General features: G+C 41.7%; 1 protein-coding gene and 1 long non-coding RNA gene across 6 annotated transcripts in view; both read left to right on the top strand.

Moving 5' to 3' along the window:
• Positions 1-9,681, top strand: part of LOC136020573 (melanopsin-like) — a 39,152-nt gene extending 29,471 nt beyond the window's left edge. For 4 of the 5 annotated variants that reach the window (XM_065691769.1, XM_065691790.1, XM_065691780.1 and 1 more), the window contains exons 9-11: positions 886-972; positions 3,241-3,390; positions 7,849-9,681. In XM_065691769.1, coding sequence (XP_065547841.1) covers positions 886-972; positions 3,241-3,390; positions 7,849-8,238 — 627 coding nt within the window. In that variant the 3' untranslated portion in view covers positions 8,239-9,681. The remainder of the gene's footprint in view (positions 1-885; positions 973-3,240; positions 3,391-7,848) is intronic. The other variant, XM_065691807.1, reaches the window with a different exon arrangement.
• Positions 9,682-11,120: 1,439 nt separating this feature from the next.
• Positions 11,121-16,785, top strand: LOC136007320 (uncharacterized). Its single transcript, XR_010609620.1, has 3 exons — positions 11,121-11,183; positions 14,303-14,426; positions 15,315-16,785. It is a non-coding gene; the product is annotated as an uncharacterized LOC136007320 (long non-coding RNA).
• Positions 16,786-17,432: the final 647 nt, after the last annotated feature.

Raw genomic sequence — 17,432 nt, 5'->3', positions numbered from 1 at the left:
TTTACTGAGTAGCCTCAGCCATACAGCTTGTGAAGTTGTGAACCGTTTTGGGGCAAGGATCCTCCTCCACTTGTGACTGTATGTCACATATCACAGCAACATTCCTAGCTATCACTAAACAGCCTATGGATTACTGCATTACAGACAGGTATAATGATGATTAAACATCATGAAATTACTTAAATGGGGTGTGTTTTGTCACTCAGAATTAAAAGGTGTTTAAATGCCATGCAATGGATAAGCTAGTTCTCAGGAGAGACCTTGTCTAGAATTGGCAATCTTTTTCTATAGTGTTTCATAAAATGCATCTATCATAAAATTTCTTTTAAATAAAACAATAAAAGGAAGACTGAAAGGCCTTTCTTAGCCCAGGCAAAGCCTTTTTTAAAGTACTGTTGTTCATCTTTAAGTGAGCTTGAAGTGTGTGATGGGACTTCTGTGGAGTGTGATGCTTCTGTACTGCACATCACGAGGAACCCAAAGTCATAGAATAGTTTGGGTTGGAAGGGACCTTCAAAGGTCATCTAGCCCAAACCCCCTGCAATGAGCATGTACATCGTCAATTAGATCAGGTTGCCCAGAACCACATCCAGCCTGGTCTTAATTTGCTTGCCTAGGCTCTCATAGTCTTCAGGGCACAGGAAGCGCTTTCATATTTATTTCTGTAGTAGGGCAAAAACCTTAATAAGATAGAAAAAAAGAGTGACTCACTTTGTATGGGCTATGAAATTTAGCATTTGTCTTGGCTCTAAATAATAATAAATTTATTATATATATGTAATAGATTTAAACAGATTAAGTGCCCTAACTAAATAAATGCAGATTTCTTTTGCAATGTAAATTAAAGTTAGATAATCTATCCTGCTGACTTAATTCCATTCACAGACCACTGATTACACAATGATGCATGAGAGTATCAACTCTGATGATTCAGTAAACTGTAAAATACCCAGATCATCCTTGAAATATGAGGTTAGTATATGCAACAAGCCAATATCCTACTTTTAGAAAAAGAGTGTGTGTGTGTGTGTATATATATATATATACTATATATATACATCAGCTTGAGCAAACAGAGCACACATACATATCTGATTGCCATTAAGATCATGGGTACTACTTGCCTGTTTACATTCATGCTTCAGCCCCCCTCTACTTGGCACTTGTGAGGGCTCACCTTAGAACACTGTTCAGTTCTGAGCCTCTCACTACAAGAGAGACATGGAGGTGCTGGTGTGGGTCCACAGAAGGGCAACAAAGGTGGTGAAAGGTCTGGAACACAAGCCTGATGAGGAATGGCTGTGGGAACTGGGGATGTTTAGTCATGAGAAAAGAAAGCTCAGGGGGGACCTTTTCTCTGTCTACAACTACCTGAAAGGAGGATGGTACAAGGAGGTGGCTGGTCTCTTCTCCCAAGTAACAAGTGATAGGACAAGAGGAAATGGCCTCAAGCTGCACCAGGGGAGGTTTAGGCTGGATATTATGAAAAATTTCTTCACCAAAAGGGTGCTCAGGCATTGGAACAGGCTGCCCAGGGAAGTGGTGGAATCACTGTTCCTGGAAGTGTTCAAAATCCATGTAGATGAGACCCTCAGTGACATGGTCTAATGGTGGACTTGGCAGTCCTGGGGTAACAGCTGGACTTGATGACCTGAAAGGTATTTTCCAACCTAGCTGATTCTATTCTATGTTTCTATGATTCATTCACTGGTTGTAGAGAGCACGTCTAGTGACATGGAAATGTGCTGGCATAGTTTAAAACAGGGGTGCCTCCTTGTTTACTTATTTCCAACCTCTTTTGCCCCTTTCATCTTTTAAATTGCCTTGACTTAAATTTATTCCTTCACTTTCTCCCCATTAATCCATTGTTTGATGTCAAGTGAGGTAATTTCAATTGTGTCACCTACCTTGATCCAAGAAGCTTTCTGTTCTTCACTGTTGGTCACTACATGGTTTTGGTTCATTGGGGTTAGCAGATTATTGTGTGTGTTTAATTGGGGGTGCTATTAAAAGAGATGATATAATGTGGATAAGAGGCTTCAGTCTTTGGCACAACTTTGGCTTAGGATTCTCAAATAATGCTGTTAGTAAAGTGTGGCACTGTGTTGTGAGTGGATGCAGCCAAAGGTAGTTGTCCTTGGGGCAACCAACAGCTCAGTGCAGTTATACAGATTTTAGCTGAAACAGCAGCTGCTGAAATAAAAGCTAAACTCAACAATTCTTGCATGGCAGCAGGACTGAGTGAAAGTTTGGAATGCTCCAATAAAGTATTGATGAGCAGGAATGGCACCACCAACACTGTAAAAGACGCACCGGTTACCACCAACACTTCCCTCTGTATGTTGTGTATGACATTAGTGTAGGGAGGCAACGCTTTCACAAGTCATATAAAGTTGTATTTACAGTTTTATTCTACAAGGGAGAAGAAATAAAAAGGTGGCAATACATAGATGCACAAGCAACGTGATGCAGTGGAATTATGCACTAGCTTCCCACTTGTGTGGAAGCCTTCCTGTCCGTCCGTCCGTCCTTCGATCCATCCATCCATATCTAAAAGTTGGTGTGGAAAGTAGTGGAATGGTTTCATCACTGATATTCAATAAAAAAGTCACCACAAAGTTAGGGATGATAGGTGGCTTCTGCCCAAGCCTGTAAATAGAATGGCATGGTTGCAGTGTCATGATAGTGCTGCATTACTGGCATGCTATCAGAAAATCAGCGCAGAACCCACTCATTGTGACACATCCACGAATGATGGTTCAGAGAAGAAGCAAGGTCATGGGGCTTAAGAAGGCCTGGATGTTCTGTGTATCCAGTTAGGATATATACAAATGTGGATTTGGACCTGTCCATGTCCATGGTTTTGTACCAGCTGATGGTCATGCAGACTGCCATAAGCCAAACAGATTGGTTGTACTTGCTCCCATCTTTAGACTTCAGGCACTATGGAGCTATAAGCGTAGCACAAACAATGAGATAAAAAAGGGTGTAAAACATATTGGTGAAAAGAGATTAATTAATTTTTCATTATTTCAAAGTTTTGTTTTGGTTCAGAAAAATACTCCAGGGTAAGTGTCAAGATTAAAAATCAAGCCTCTCCCAGGGCAGTTTTGAGGGCGAGACCTGCGTTAGAACAGCTTTAGTTTCCTATAGGTGTGCATGGTTTCTGCTAGAGTTGGAGAACTTTTAGAATTTGAGAAAGGATGCACCTGTCTGAATTTCTTCATTGTTTGTGATTAGACCTGGAGTGATGTAGAACTTGACCCTGTAGAGCAAGCTCATAAGAAGCTGCAGCCATGCCGAAGTCACTCTTTCTCAACAAGTCCAAGACAGGAGAAGAGAGATCTGCTCCCAAAGACCTGCAGCTACGATGCAGCAACTACAGAAAAGGTAAGGAAAAAAAGTCTCTGCTGGGGACTCTCCATTATAGTGTTAATCTTGCTACAAGCACATAATCTCTGGAATAATAGTTCAGTCTTTATACCTAAGTGTTTTATCTGAAGGCTTTATTTATCCTGATTCTTATGTCCTCTTCGTCATTGCCTTTATTTCTTTTTTTGTACCTAACGAGAATGCCAGTAATGCTTTATTCATTTTTTTCACTAATACGTTGCCTATTTTTGGAAAGCCAGCATCAACTCATAGCTCTAAAGCTGCGTCAAAGCACAGTCAGTAGTATCAAATGCAAGATGTTGAATTCTTTGCCTCTTTTCCTATTTATCTAAGCCAGTTCTGCTTCCTCCCATCCTGACCCTTGTGTCCACATTGTGGTAGCCTCCTTTCACTACCAAGTCAGGGCTGCAAAAGAGTTTGACATGATAGAAGCCACCTTTTTCCTTCTTTTCAGAAAAAAAACATTAAAATGTTTTATTTCTGTTGAGGGGGAAGACTCGAAAGAAACTCCCATTTCTTCCAGTGGTGGGAGAGTCTGGCAGCTGCCACCCTCCCTCACTGAAAGAGGAGATGGTGAATACTCAGTGCATCTTCTGTGGATGCATCATGCTCGTTGCCCAAACTGTTGAAGTTTTGGGCAACAAAAACTTTGTTCCATAAGGAACCTCTGAGGATGGGAGCAGTAGGTCACCCATGAGTCAGCATCTGCCAGAACTGTAACACCGGTTTCAAAATGAGTGTTTGTATGGGTGGCACAATGTCAAGCGTACATCAGTGCTGTTTTTCCAGGCAGGCTTACAATCCTCTGTCTGTGGGTGGACTGAATAGCACCCATTTTTTGATTCAGGCACCTTTTCATGGTCTTACTCTATTGTGTTTATCCAAACATCCACATCTTGGTCAGCTGCAGCATCTGCTTCTGTCCCTTTTGCTCCCTTCTAGCTCTGACGCTGTGTAGAGACAGCATAGTTTAAAGCAGGATCTGTTCTGGAAATTTTCAGCCAGCTGATGAACTGGTTCCTGCATGCATCTTTCCTGTCTTCTTTCATGTGTCTCTTTAAGATCAAGTCCTGAGAAACCTTGGTCTTTCTCTGCAACTGTTGTGAATAGTATTGATGGAAAACCAAGGAATTCAAATGTAGTGGCAGGCAACATGGGATCCACGTTAACATCAGGAAGAACTTCTTTACTGTAAGAGTGACAGAGCACTGGAACAGGTTGCCCAGGGGGGTTGTGGAGTCTCCTACACTGGAGATATTCAAGGCCCGCCTGGACAAGTTCCTGTGTGATGTACTCTAGGTTACCCTGCTCTTGAAGGGGGGTTGGACTAGATGATCTTTTGAGGTCCCTTCCAACCCTTGGGGTTCTGTGATTCTGTGATTCTGTGATATCTACTACCCGCTTCTGCTGTCCTCCATCACTAGCCCAGTGTGTCTGAAATGGTAGCCAGGTGTCAAAGACAAGAGATTGTCTCCAGGTTCTAGAGAACCACCAGCTTTCAGTCTCATAAGGAAGGAGAAGGAAAATAAATCTGAGGTGGTCTGCATAAAAGTACTCAGCAATTAAAAAAAATGACCCTGGATTCTGGAATTTGCCAACTGCATAGCCCACAAGAAGGCTCAGATGCTATAATTTGTCCTTGAAAAACATCTGTTGGATTATTTTGATAAATAAAAATGTATTTTAAACAAAATACTTCCAGGCTGAGGCTTTCAGTGTTGTTCACCAAGATGTGTAGAGTTCATTTACATTGAATATTCAAAGCCTCATTTGCTTAGTATTTTCAGCAAAGATTCCTGCGTGGTGCGAAGTTCCCTTGTGTGTTAGCCAAATGCAGTGCATCACTACTAATTCTATCAGAATAAATATTTATTTGTCAAGCTCAGTTAGAGTGTTTCACTATATGGCCACCCATTTATCCTCAAAAAAAACCCAACCAACACTAAAGAAACCCCACTATGTTTTTAGATATTTAAGGTTTTAATAGCATTACTGGATTGTTTATGGTAGAATTCCAATTATAGCACTTTCAAAAATGCTCAGTTATGGAAATGCAAGTGTGAATTTGGTGCAGGGTCACCTAACTTTTTGATTTAACGAAATAGATTTTTTTAGGTAAAGAATCTTCACACTTCCTTTGTTTTCTTTAAGAAGACCATCTCAACAACACCTGAAAAATTACGTACCTCTGAATTCTTTTCACTGACTGAGATCAAAACTCCTTAATGCACAGTTGCAGATGGGTTGTCAAAAAAGAAAAGGCATCCCTCAAGTGAAAGTTAGAAAGCCAATCAGTGTCCCCAGCTTGTTGCTTTGCAGAGCACAAACCACATGGGACTGTTTTCTGTGCTGCCACAGAGATACACTCTAACCCCATGACTTACTGCAGTTAGTTAGGATGGTAGGAGATGTGATGTAGACTGACATCTGGAAACCTGGTGTGGCAGTGAAGAGGCCTTTTTGGAAGCATTAAGATGCAGGCATGTATTACGAGTGGAAGATAGGTTTGAATACTTGATTTCAAAAGAGAGTTGCCAAGTGTGCTCTCTGCATCCAGGATTCGTGTCAAAGGAATTACCTGGCCTGAAAACTATTTAAAAAAACTTGGAAGTGGTGTCCATATTCAAAAGAATCTCTTCCTTCTGCTGTGGTGAAAACAGCACTTGAAGCAGGGAGGACTGGTTTTAGGTTTTTCATTCTATAATTAACTTCGATTTGGAAGAATGGACTTTTCTTGTCTTGCAGGTTGATTTAAACCACTGTTTTTCGCACATTGTTCTTTGCTCCACTTGAATAAGTAGAGTGGCTGGAGAAATCTTCATCAATAGGAATCAGTGAATGATTCCTGCTTGTGGAGTAGATTTACACAATGCTTCAGAATATACTAGTGTCTTATTCTATACCCAAACTGACAAAGAAACAGAGGGGAAGGGAGTGAGACTAAAAAATCTGTTGTGGTTTGTTGGGGTTTTTTTGACAACATAATTTATATGAAAAACAAATATGTTTTGTTCTCTGTCTTTAAAATCAGACTAGACTTATGCTATGCACTAAGATATTCTGCTAAACTACTTACTGAGATAATGACCCCTAAATTTTAAAGAATAAAAACCAAAACTAGCCACTATACTCCCTCTCCCTCCCCCCCCCCCCCCCCCTTTCCCTTTTTGATTTAAGGATTTCCCAGTATAAAGGCAGTATCACAGGCCATGGACTAGGTGGAGACAGAGGAGCCAAATTATACCTCCTGCTGGCTGTAATCATGCCAGAGATCAATATCATTTTGAAAAGATGTTTTAGCATCAAAGCTCTATAAATCCATGGGAATTACATGCCTTAATGCTTGAAGAAGACTAAAGGTGAATTAATGAGGTTTATGACTAGAACAGAAATATCTGCAATAGAGGAAAAATATTTACAAAACTATTATGGGAAGCTCAAACTGTGGAGAGACTCATTGTAGCTAGTTAATACGCCTTACAAGTGTATGAAGAGAAATAAATAGAACTGCTACTCTGATAGAAGCTTCATAGTAATCTGAGTAAATCTCTGCATGCTGAATTCCATTAGGCTTCATGGGAATTCACATAGTAATGAGGTAAAAACTACATTTTTTTTTAAATGTTGTTCTTCTCCAGGAAGGAGGGACTTCTAATTTTTCTCTCTATATGGCATTTTATAACCTGAATTGTCATTTTGTGTAGGAAGCCAAAATTGATCACTCATGCCTTCCGTTGCCAGTGTATTTAAATATTAACCAATACTTTAAAAGCTTATTTAGTTTACTCTGGATTTGCATACTGTGCACAAAGAGTTATGGAAAGGTCACAGGGGAGTTGCCATCAGGGCCAAGTAGGAAATTAAGTTTTCTCAAAGAAGGCAGATGGGAAGTGGTTAGCAAAGCAAAATAGCAGTTGCTGGTTTTCTCTTCTTTGCTCTTGGAAATACTATCCAGTATATGAACGCAAAGCCACTGACTGCCCTGAGACAGTAGCAGGAGCCATTTGGGGATACCATGGCAGAGATTGTCACAAGGATGATGAAAGTGTAGGCAAATAAAGAATACAGTGTGCTTGAGTCTTACCTGAGATCCCTCCAATGAGAGACAGAGAGAAGTGCAATTATCTGGTACCTTGAGATGTGTTAGAAAGGGAGAAATGCTTTTTTGAAACATAAAAGAGTCAGATATAGAAATGGGCTTTTCTTTTCTTTCTTCTTTTCTTTTTGGTGTCTGCTGATATTTAGGCATGCTTTCTTTTGCCTCGTTTAACATCCTGCTTTCCAAGCTGTAGATGTTAACACACCATGATTTTCCCTCTTTCTAGTGAGCGATTCAAATGTTTAGAAAATATGACTGGTGACTCAAAAAATGTCTAGTTGTAATGAACGTTTCTGCTACTGGTTTCCGTAGTCATATGCTGTATGACAACACTAAAACTTATGTCTCCATTCCAGGTTTCACTCTCCTCCAGCTGTTTGGAGAAGGTGCTTAGGCAGCCAGTCCTACACGGAATCCCTGCAACACTTGTGACCAGCTCCCTAAAAGCAGCCTCTCTGCCTGTTGGTCTGAATAGCAGCAGTGTGAGTGGAGGAGAGGGCTCAGGTACTCCACAGACAGCAACTCAAGAAAGTCAAGTGAATGGAGTCCTGGGCTCCATCATTAGCAGTACAGTCCCTCGCATCATTATCATTCCTACCTCAGAGACAAACCTATTTCCAGAGGAGCTGGAAGAGGAAGAGACTGAATTATTCCACTTTCATGACAAAAAGGGCAATCTGCTGGACTTGGAAGGGCTTAGCTCATCCATGGAGTTCCTTGAAGCTGTTGAGAAATTTCTATCATAAGTTTCTCAAAAGAAAACTTTCCAGTAATTATTTTATTGGCAACTTCTCCACTTAATTATACCAAATAACCAAAGCCTTGTAGGTTAGATCATCAGACTTTCTGTATGTTTATACAGTAGTCACTAGGCAGCCTTCAGATTTATCTTTGTCCAGACCAGCTCAGGCATGGAAACAGGCTTTCTTTCAGATTATGCTGCAGGAAATGAGCAGTGGAAGATCTAGCAACATGATCGAGTGACATTGGTCGAGCTGTCTGCCTGCTTCACAGGGCCCTGACTTGTAACCACAGATGAAGGTGCCAGCAGAAGGAAAACTGACTGAGCAACAGCAGGGGCAGCTGCTGAATGTTTCTGCTACCTGCGCATGAAGTGGCATTCCTGTTTTGGTCCCTGTCTTTTGGATGGTGATGGGAAGAGCCACAAGACCACAGTTTCCACCAGCCGCAGTGGTAACGCAGATGGCTCAATGATCTCAACTAAATTGTAATCAAATTATTTTCATCGTGACTTCTGTTGCATTTTGTTTTTTACAGAGGCAGCTTGCTAAAAATAAACAAACAGATGGTGTAACCAGGAAGTGACTGCTTGCCTTTGAAGTTTAGTGCTAGAAGTCTGGATTTTACCTCAGCATGAGCATGATTACCTGAATGTTGAAATGCCAGGTGCTGTATGCTAAAACATACGCTACTACCTATAGAAGCATTTAGAGCATCTTCAGAGTTACAGTCTTGATTAGATATAGGTGGACCCTAATTAGTCTGTGATTAAAAGGGTGAATGTTTACAGCTGGCTTGACAAGTCATTGATAAAAATAAAGCCTTGGCTGCTATGTATAACATCTTTCTTCAGAAGAGATTCTTCTCTCCTCTAAAATGACACAGTGGATGTCTTCTCCTACTGGTCACTTACCAGAGGATTTCAGAGCAGGTAAAACATTGTCCCGGAGAGAAAACATAGTACTGTGGTGTTTGCTACAGGATTTGTACTTGCATTGTTATCTGTGGTTACTGACTGTGTTATTTCATCTGTACTTCACTTTATGGCTCAGGCTCATGAGAGCCTTCTAGCATTTTATTCCTAACTTTATTCTTAATTTCATTATTCATTTTCCCATTTCTCCACTTCCTTTCAGTCTCTGACTTTCAAATGTAGACAACTTGAACTATATTTTTCTCCACATTGTATTAGTATAACTTAGTAGAAAGCAGGCATTTATCTGGATATAATAGTGCAAATATTTGGTCTCCAGTGAGTCTAGTCAGATTCAGATATCCCACAAGACAGCGAGAGTTTATGTTTGTAGTCCTGATTTATCCCCTTGACTTCATCCTTGATTGTGCAGAGACCACTGAGAGCATTTCCAATTCTTGTGTATGCACTGGCTGGTCTTGAGAAGTAATTTCTCTTTTCCTGTTCTACCAATGCAAAAAAACAGATGGAAAATGGAAAGCATAGAAGTATATTCTTTAAATTATTTTTTTATTACGAAGTTAACACAAATCCTGTTTGCAACTAGCTAGACAGGAACACTACTGAAGAACAAGCTAAAACCCAAAGCAGTACAAGAGAGAGAGGAATACCTCACTCACAGATCTGAGGCTTTGCAGGGTGTCAGCACAGCAGACCTTTGAGACAGTTGCTTTTGGTACAGGCTGTGCTTTATTTTTTAGGGCTAAAAAAAAAGCACTGGTGGGTTGCAAAGCTGATTGCTGAGGTTGGCTGCCTATTGCAATGCTAACACTCTTTATGCTGCTATTATTTGAGGTACCTTCCTGTCTAGAACCCTCACCAGAAACAAGGCCAATGTTTCTCCTTACGTTGCGGAGGAGGGGTGAAAGTGGCGGTGGAGCCACATCACATATATATGTTTGCCTGTATGCCGCCCTGGTGCTGGCAGCCAGGGCTCAGCTGGGGCAGCACCACGTTGTGGTACCTGCAGCAAGGCTGCCAAAGGCTGCGCCCACCCAGTGCTGGGATTTCTACTGGGGCCAGGAATGACAAGGTAATTTTCCCTTATGTCAACTGTGCAGTCAGTGACCTTGCTACTTCTTGCATTTAGTATCCTCTGCTGCTGTACCTCCTTTCTTCTTGAGCCAGATGTTGGAAAGCAAGTGGTCTTATAAGGCTTCCAAGTCTTAATCCTGACTTTTACTGTTGTAATTACTCTAAATAACAATAACAAAATGTATTTGGTGTTCCAAGATATAAAAAACATGCCCTGGAGAAGATTTTTCACTCAGATGTTGACAGATTTGTGCTGGTATGCCTGTAGCAGGATATTGCTGTAGTTTCAGACAGGATGAAGAAAGTAAGACCTAAAGTAACAGTCAACAAATTCCTCTGTATCTGGACAAAATTTTGCATTCTACTTGTTAGGCTGAAAGATGACTTTCCAGTGATCTCTTGGTATGTGCTGGTATTAATAAAGGGTATCAGAAAACTGGGGGGCTAGAGATATGTACAAAGAAGTGTTTTACACTGTTAATGTCATATACTATTAGTACCATTGCTTCTAAAGCTAATGTCAAGATTACTGTTTACATCAAATGATGTAGGCTAGAATGACAAATAAGATAGCAGTAGAGAGATAAAACATAAAGTTGTATGGAATATCAGATAGATTTATTCCATTCACTGTGAGACTTCTGCAGAAACACCAATCACAGAGTAAATGAGTCTTAAATTGACTACCACAATGCAGGAAAAATCTGCAAACGTCTCTGTTACCACGGTAGAATAGATGGCACATAAAATTGTACAATGTTAACTGTTGCTTCCCATTTCATAAAGGAATGTACTGGTACACTCAAATGGAATAAAAAAAAATCTTAGGCATTAAACTGAACTATCCATTGCTTGTTTTTCTTATTTAATCATTAATTTCAGGAGCCAGGAGGAGAAATGACAAAGATGAATCAAAGCTGTTGAAAACTGTGTCGTGATCCAGTGAGTAGTGAGTTACATATGTAACCTTATTTTCAAGTCATTGAGGTGTGCTCATACACAACCAGGCACTCTCCTGCTTGAGTGGAGAGCATCTAAAATGAGAGTTCACTGATTTGGTAAAAATCTGAAGTTGATCAGCAGCTTTTGAAATACAATGACTTCAACTGGGATGTCAGGAATTGGGTGAACAAAACTGGGAAAAATTAACCAAAGTCAATACAGTAGAACTGTGATAGCAGTCTTTGATCTTTGTCCTATAGCTGAATGACAGTTAACCAGCAGTTGCTTGTTTATGCTTAATCTTTGTATAACAGCACAGTTACGGTGTATTTCCAGTTTTCATGAGTAGCAGAAGATTCAGACCACAAGTGTAAACATTTTCTTTTTCCCTGGAGAATGAATTTATTTATTTTTTATAGCTAAATCAATGGTTACATAAAGGTTTCAAACAAGAAGAAAAAAAATACTTGAATCTTAATGAATTTTGCTGCCTTGAATTGGTATGAAACATTACTTGATACCACTTTCTTCCAGAAAGCTCATTCGGTTGCCAGACATCCATCCATTTCTCTCCTTTCAGGAGACACCCCTGAATAAGAAAACCCTTCCACTCTGCTGTCTGAAAAAGGTTTATGCTGTGATGTGCATACCCTCTTTTGTAATTTTCTCACTTTTATTTTTTCACCCTCTTTTTTTACAGCTGTTCTTTACTGATTTCTTGTGTATCCTTGATATTGTTTGTCTGGTTCTTTCACAAATATATGAAAGCCGTATAGGTTGGTAAGGAAGCTAGAAACTTAGGTGTGTATTATGCAGTGTTTGAAGTGTCAACTTCTCTTGCATAGTATATCAAAACTGACCATAGTGATTTGGTTCAAAAGTGAATGTACTGGATAACTGCAAGATGAAGTCAGACAATATGAATGCAGCTGAGATGAGTCATATCAGCACAAGCTGATGATCATTTCTTGCTTTGCACCTCATCCATACCCTCAGACTATACATCAATGTTCTGTCTGCACACCTTGAATGGATAGGTATATAAGTGGAGATTTTGGTGCTGAGATACTCTTGTTGCACCTGTCACGTTAACCTGTGTATTAACACTATAGGTTACTAAGAACTTGGATGTCTGTCCATATATTTTACTTGCTTTATGATGTGCATGGGTAGCACTCATGTATGCACTCTGGTTGCACTTGTCAGAGCTGCAGGTTAGTAGCACAACATGAAAAGTTTAACTGTGAAATGTCAAATGTCAGGTGTAAATCCACCGTTACTAATTCTCCCCTGCGCCAGTGTGGGGATTTATCTGTGTGCCAGCAATCCTGGTGCCAATACTTCATGGTAGAATTTCCCGAGAGAAAATTTCTGTAGGGGATGGAGTCTTATACAATATATTGACATTTTTATCCTGAAAATTTGACTCTTTATTTGTGGTTATACATCATGTAGGCATTTTTATTTAAAAAGTCAGTTGTGTTCTTGCCTGAAAGCAAAGCTTCAGAAGACCCTTGTCATCTTCAGGACCTTGTGCTGGATGGAATGAGCCAAAGACCTGGGCAGAAACATGTGAGGAGATGGGGTGCGTGCCATGCATGGTCCTCAGGGTGATGCACCCCAGCCCTTTTCCTCCATGCAGAGGGGCAGGTCTCATTCCCATATAACAGTCAGAATCATGTTCTAGTGGGTGCACGTGAAAATGGTGTTTTCCATAAATTCATAGGGAACTAACTGTGAGTAGATTTTCATGGAGACAACAGAGGATACCTCCCTAGAGTTTCTCCTTCCAAATTTCAGGTCCCTTTCCATTATAAGCAGGTGGTAAAGCCCTACAAAGGAACAGATGGATATATTTAATGTTAACAACTAATTTTCCACGGGCGTGCTCTTGGAAACAAATGATCCCTATTTCCTGAGATGGAGAAAAAAAAAAATCCAGCTCAGAGCAGACTACAAGTGTGGAAAATGTGAGGCTGAACACATTCGAGTTTGGTAAATGTAAACCAAATGAAAACAGAAACTTATAGTGGAAATTGTTGAGCCACCAGGAGTGCAGAGAAATGGTCAACTCCATCTTCATAAAAAATGTTAAAAGCTCTATCCAGGCAATTAATACACCCAGGCCTTTTTGTCTAACCCTATCTATGGGCAACTCAACAGAAATTAACTCAGAGCTACCAGCAGCTTTGTCAAGTTTGGGTCACTCTCATCAGAATCAACTGTCTGGGGACCAGCATATGAAGGAAAGGGGGATAAAAAGGTTCTCTTACAAGAGCAAACTTTATTTGCCTTGTTAAACCCAGCAGAAAAAGACAGAGGGGGGATATGACTGCTATCTTCACATATGTCTGGGGAGGAAAACAGGCTGTACAAGCAAAGTGTCTATTTTGGCACAGGAATAAGTTACCATAAACTGTGAATTAACGTATTCTGAAAATTACTTGGGGGTTTAAGTGCTGGGGTTTTTTTTTTTGAGCCTGAGGCATGTGTGTTGTGAACACAAACGAAACAACCGTATTTTGTACCAGGCTCAAGCCTCATATGAGTGATGCCATCTGGCCAGCTATAGCCCCAGCGACAGCAATCAGCGTCCAGTCTCAGACACTGATTGCTTCAACAGGTTTACAAGTAATTCTTTCAAAGTGCAAATTCACACAGAAACAAATCCTGGTATTAAAACTGAGATGAATGATTTGCTGACAATTTTAAATAGGCTGAGGTTGGTTGAGTCTCAGTGCATGGGTGACTGTCAGGAGAGTGCGCGAAGCAGGAGTCTTGCTGGAGAATGCAGCAAATTTCCTGAGGATGAACAACCATCAGGCAAATAACTGCTTTCGATTTGATGAGGGGAAGTTTCCAAGTGACCCGTAGAATCTCTGTCATTCTTTTTGCAAATTTAGTGGAAAAATTGCCTGGTATTTTGCAACGTGGAAATAACTTGAGCTCCAGCTGCCTGGAAGGGCTGAGCCTGCATTTTGTTATATTTCGGTCCTCGCTGTCACGCTGCCTAAAAGCCACACTCTTTTCTGGGGCTGGGAGTTGAGCTTATTTGGCCTTCTCCCCTGGCCCCAGGTTGTGTTTACAATTGCAGTATAGCGTAAGACCTTATTTTTCAGCATCAGAGAGCCCAGGGACAAGTGCTGAAGCCCCCGACAGGCCCCTGGGGACCTCCACTACATGCCTTTTCTTTCCAGCCTTTAGTCTACCAGATGTGCCGGTCTGCGAGGCCAAGAGAAAGAGGCAAGTGAGAAGAAGCCTTCTGTGTTTTTCCATGGTTTCACTATCTTGCCTATTTTGGAATGACTGGGTTTTTTCTTTCTTTTTTTCTCATGGATGCCTTGCATGCATCCCTGCTGGCAGAGGGTGCTTACTCAGAAAGCCTTTAGGTTTGTGCTGGTTTGGATTTATTTTTCCTGCATGATGACTTTTCCTGGAACAGCTTCTGAGCATTGCTGGAAGTGCCTGGCTGATGGGCCTTCACAGTTGGGTTATCCTGCCACACTCTGGTGCTGCTGGTGCACCTAGACATTTGCTATTGGGTGAAGCTTCCTGTCCAGCAAGACTTAGCAACTAAGACCTTCCAGAGGAGAAGCTCCCATGGCATGTTTCCATTTCGACTGAGGTACTGTTTCCAAACTTGTGTAAGAGCAGGGATGAAAATGGAAAACTTGGAGGATGGTTTAACCATTCCACAAAGTCTGCTGGTTTGAATCTGTCTTCACATGCTTCTGTTTCAGTAAAGGCTGTTGTGTAATGGAACGTTCATTCGCGTTAGAATACTGAAAACTCTGCTACCACAGTTCTGCAGAGAAGGCAGTGGTCTCAATAACCCAAGGGGAAAAAAAAAAAGGATAAAATCAGCCTGTAGATGGGAATCAATGCACTGTCTAGGTAAAAGGCAGGTAATAAAGAGGTCTCCTCCATTGTGGCCCTGAAGTCCAGACCTGGACTCCAGCGGACACAGAGACACTCAGGATGGGTGATTGTATACACTCCAACAAGCCAGACTCTAAAATAACAGACCGTGTAAAAAGCAGAGGACTACCACAGTGAATTTTCGTGAGTCCTGACCTTGTTTTCAAGCTTTGCTCTCCAGCCTGAACAGACAGAAACTCTTTTTGTTCGCAGAAAAATTAACAATAAAAATCATACAGACCAAGGAACTGGCTGACTTAATATCCTGACTCTGAGAGTGACCAGCAACAAGTGTCTAGGAAGAGAAGCAAAACAGGTACAAATACTTTCCTGCTCTGCTCTCCCACCCTTCAGCAGTTCTGTGCCAGAAATTATATCTAATAAGCTTTCACAGACCTCTTTTTCTTTCACGGATTTATGGAATTGCTTCTGGGACTCATGTGCAAGCTTAACTGCCAAAACATCCTGCAGACTCTGTGGTTTAATTGCAATGTACATGAAAAAGAGCCTCCCTTTGCTTGTTTTGAGGCAACACCTGGTAATTGCATTTGGTGCCCTCCAGTTTTCATAGGGTGTGAGAGAACATATAATCACTGCCTGCTGGGCACCTTCGCTGCAGCCCCCCTGGGGCTGCACAATCTCCACTGGTGGTCTCCTCTCTCAGCTGAGGGGCCCTGCCTTGTCCTTCTGAACCCAGGAAGTCCATCCCATTGGCAGTGCAGTGCAGTGAAGCCACTGGATACCATGGGAAGACTGCAAAGCTGCTTTGGTTGCTCATCCCGGGAGGAGCTCCTGGGTCGTTTGTTCTTACCCCTGGATGCCCTGATCTGGAGCCTTGCTCCTTCCTCTCCCACCCCCGTGTGCCTCTGCCCTCTATCTGCTCTTTCAGCAGCAGCATTGCTGGGAAGCCAGGAAAAAGCCTGAAAAACTTGAAGCAGGAATGTGATGTGCTTGCAGTTAAAGAGTGTCTGCAAAATATTTACAGACTATTGAAGCAGTTGGCAAGCACTTTCGGGAATAACTTATCAAGAGGCTGTCTTCCAGCTCTTCTGGGAGGAAGAAAAACTTAATTATCCTCATTTAATATTAGCAGAGACTGGGATGAAGCAGGAGCATGTGCCCAGACAGTAGCAGCATTGTGGCAGTCTCCTCCTCACCCCAGCCCAAGCCCACACACCAGACCCTTCACCCTCCCTGACTGCAGTATGTGGTCAAAGTCACTGAAATACTTGGGTTTCAGCTGTGGGTATTACATCAAAGAACAAACCAAACCCCTAGATCTAAACAATGCAATAACCGTGATGTTGGATCTCAACTGGGCTCCAAATTCTGCCATTTGATTTTTCTACCCCTATAACATGGTGAATTTCAATGATGGATTCAAATGCACAGCTGGAATAGCTACCAAAACGTACACCTGGGACCCATTCTGGGACACATGACTAAATAGCAGGCACTAGAATAATATTATCCTCACTCTTTAAGCTGGCATGCCTCATGGCAGTAACCAGAAATCAATATAAAAAAGGTGTATTTAAAGGCAGGGTTTCCCAGCCTTCTCTGCCAGAGGATATAACATTTTTTAGTAACCAATTTAGAGCAAGTGTTGCCCACACTTCTATCCCAGCCTATAGGATGTTTTCTTTCTGGCACAGTAGCTGAACTTTCTAGTCTCAATGTTACAAAACACTGGCAAATGACAGTGAGAGTCCAAGCGTAGTGAGTGTGCTGCATGGGACATCCTGTTAGAAAATCAATATTATGCTTATATTGTCTTTGAAGGGAAACAGCTGAGGGTGGCATAAGGTTGAGGATGCACAGCACATCTGCCTAAATGTCCTCATACGGCCGTGGCAAAGCACAAGAGCACTGTCATCCTTAATACCCGTCCTGCCTCTGCCAGCACAGCATGACCTGTCATAGCCACCACTGCAGGCAGTCATTGCCTCCCGTAGGCTCACGAACAGGGGCCCAGGAAAAGCCTTAGTCTAGTTTTGGTGCCCCAAACCCCCGAGTGCCAGAAGGTAAGTGGCTATAAGCCCTGGCTGGATTTCTGCAGCGCGGAGTAGGTGGGAGCATGGAGTGGCTCAGCAGGCGGTATTACAGAGTCATAGAATTATAGAGTATCTCAAGTTGGAAGGGACCCATTAGGATCACTGAGTCCAGCTCCCTGCTCTTGTCTCCCTGGAGCTGGGTCAGGGAGAAAGTGACATCTTTCAGGGGCAGCTTCTGCTCCATTCAGGTCAGCGAATAACTTGGGTGAATATATTTCCTCTGTCTGTCTGTCTGCTGCGGCTTAGGGAGAGACCAGTATTGCTTCAGCATGCGTGA

This window comes from Lathamus discolor, chromosome 1, assembly GCF_037157495.1.
Source record: "Lathamus discolor isolate bLatDis1 chromosome 1, bLatDis1.hap1, whole genome shotgun sequence".
NCBI lineage: Eukaryota > Metazoa > Chordata > Aves > Psittaciformes > Psittacidae > Lathamus > Lathamus discolor.
This window is presented reverse-complemented; position numbering and strand designations above follow the sequence as displayed.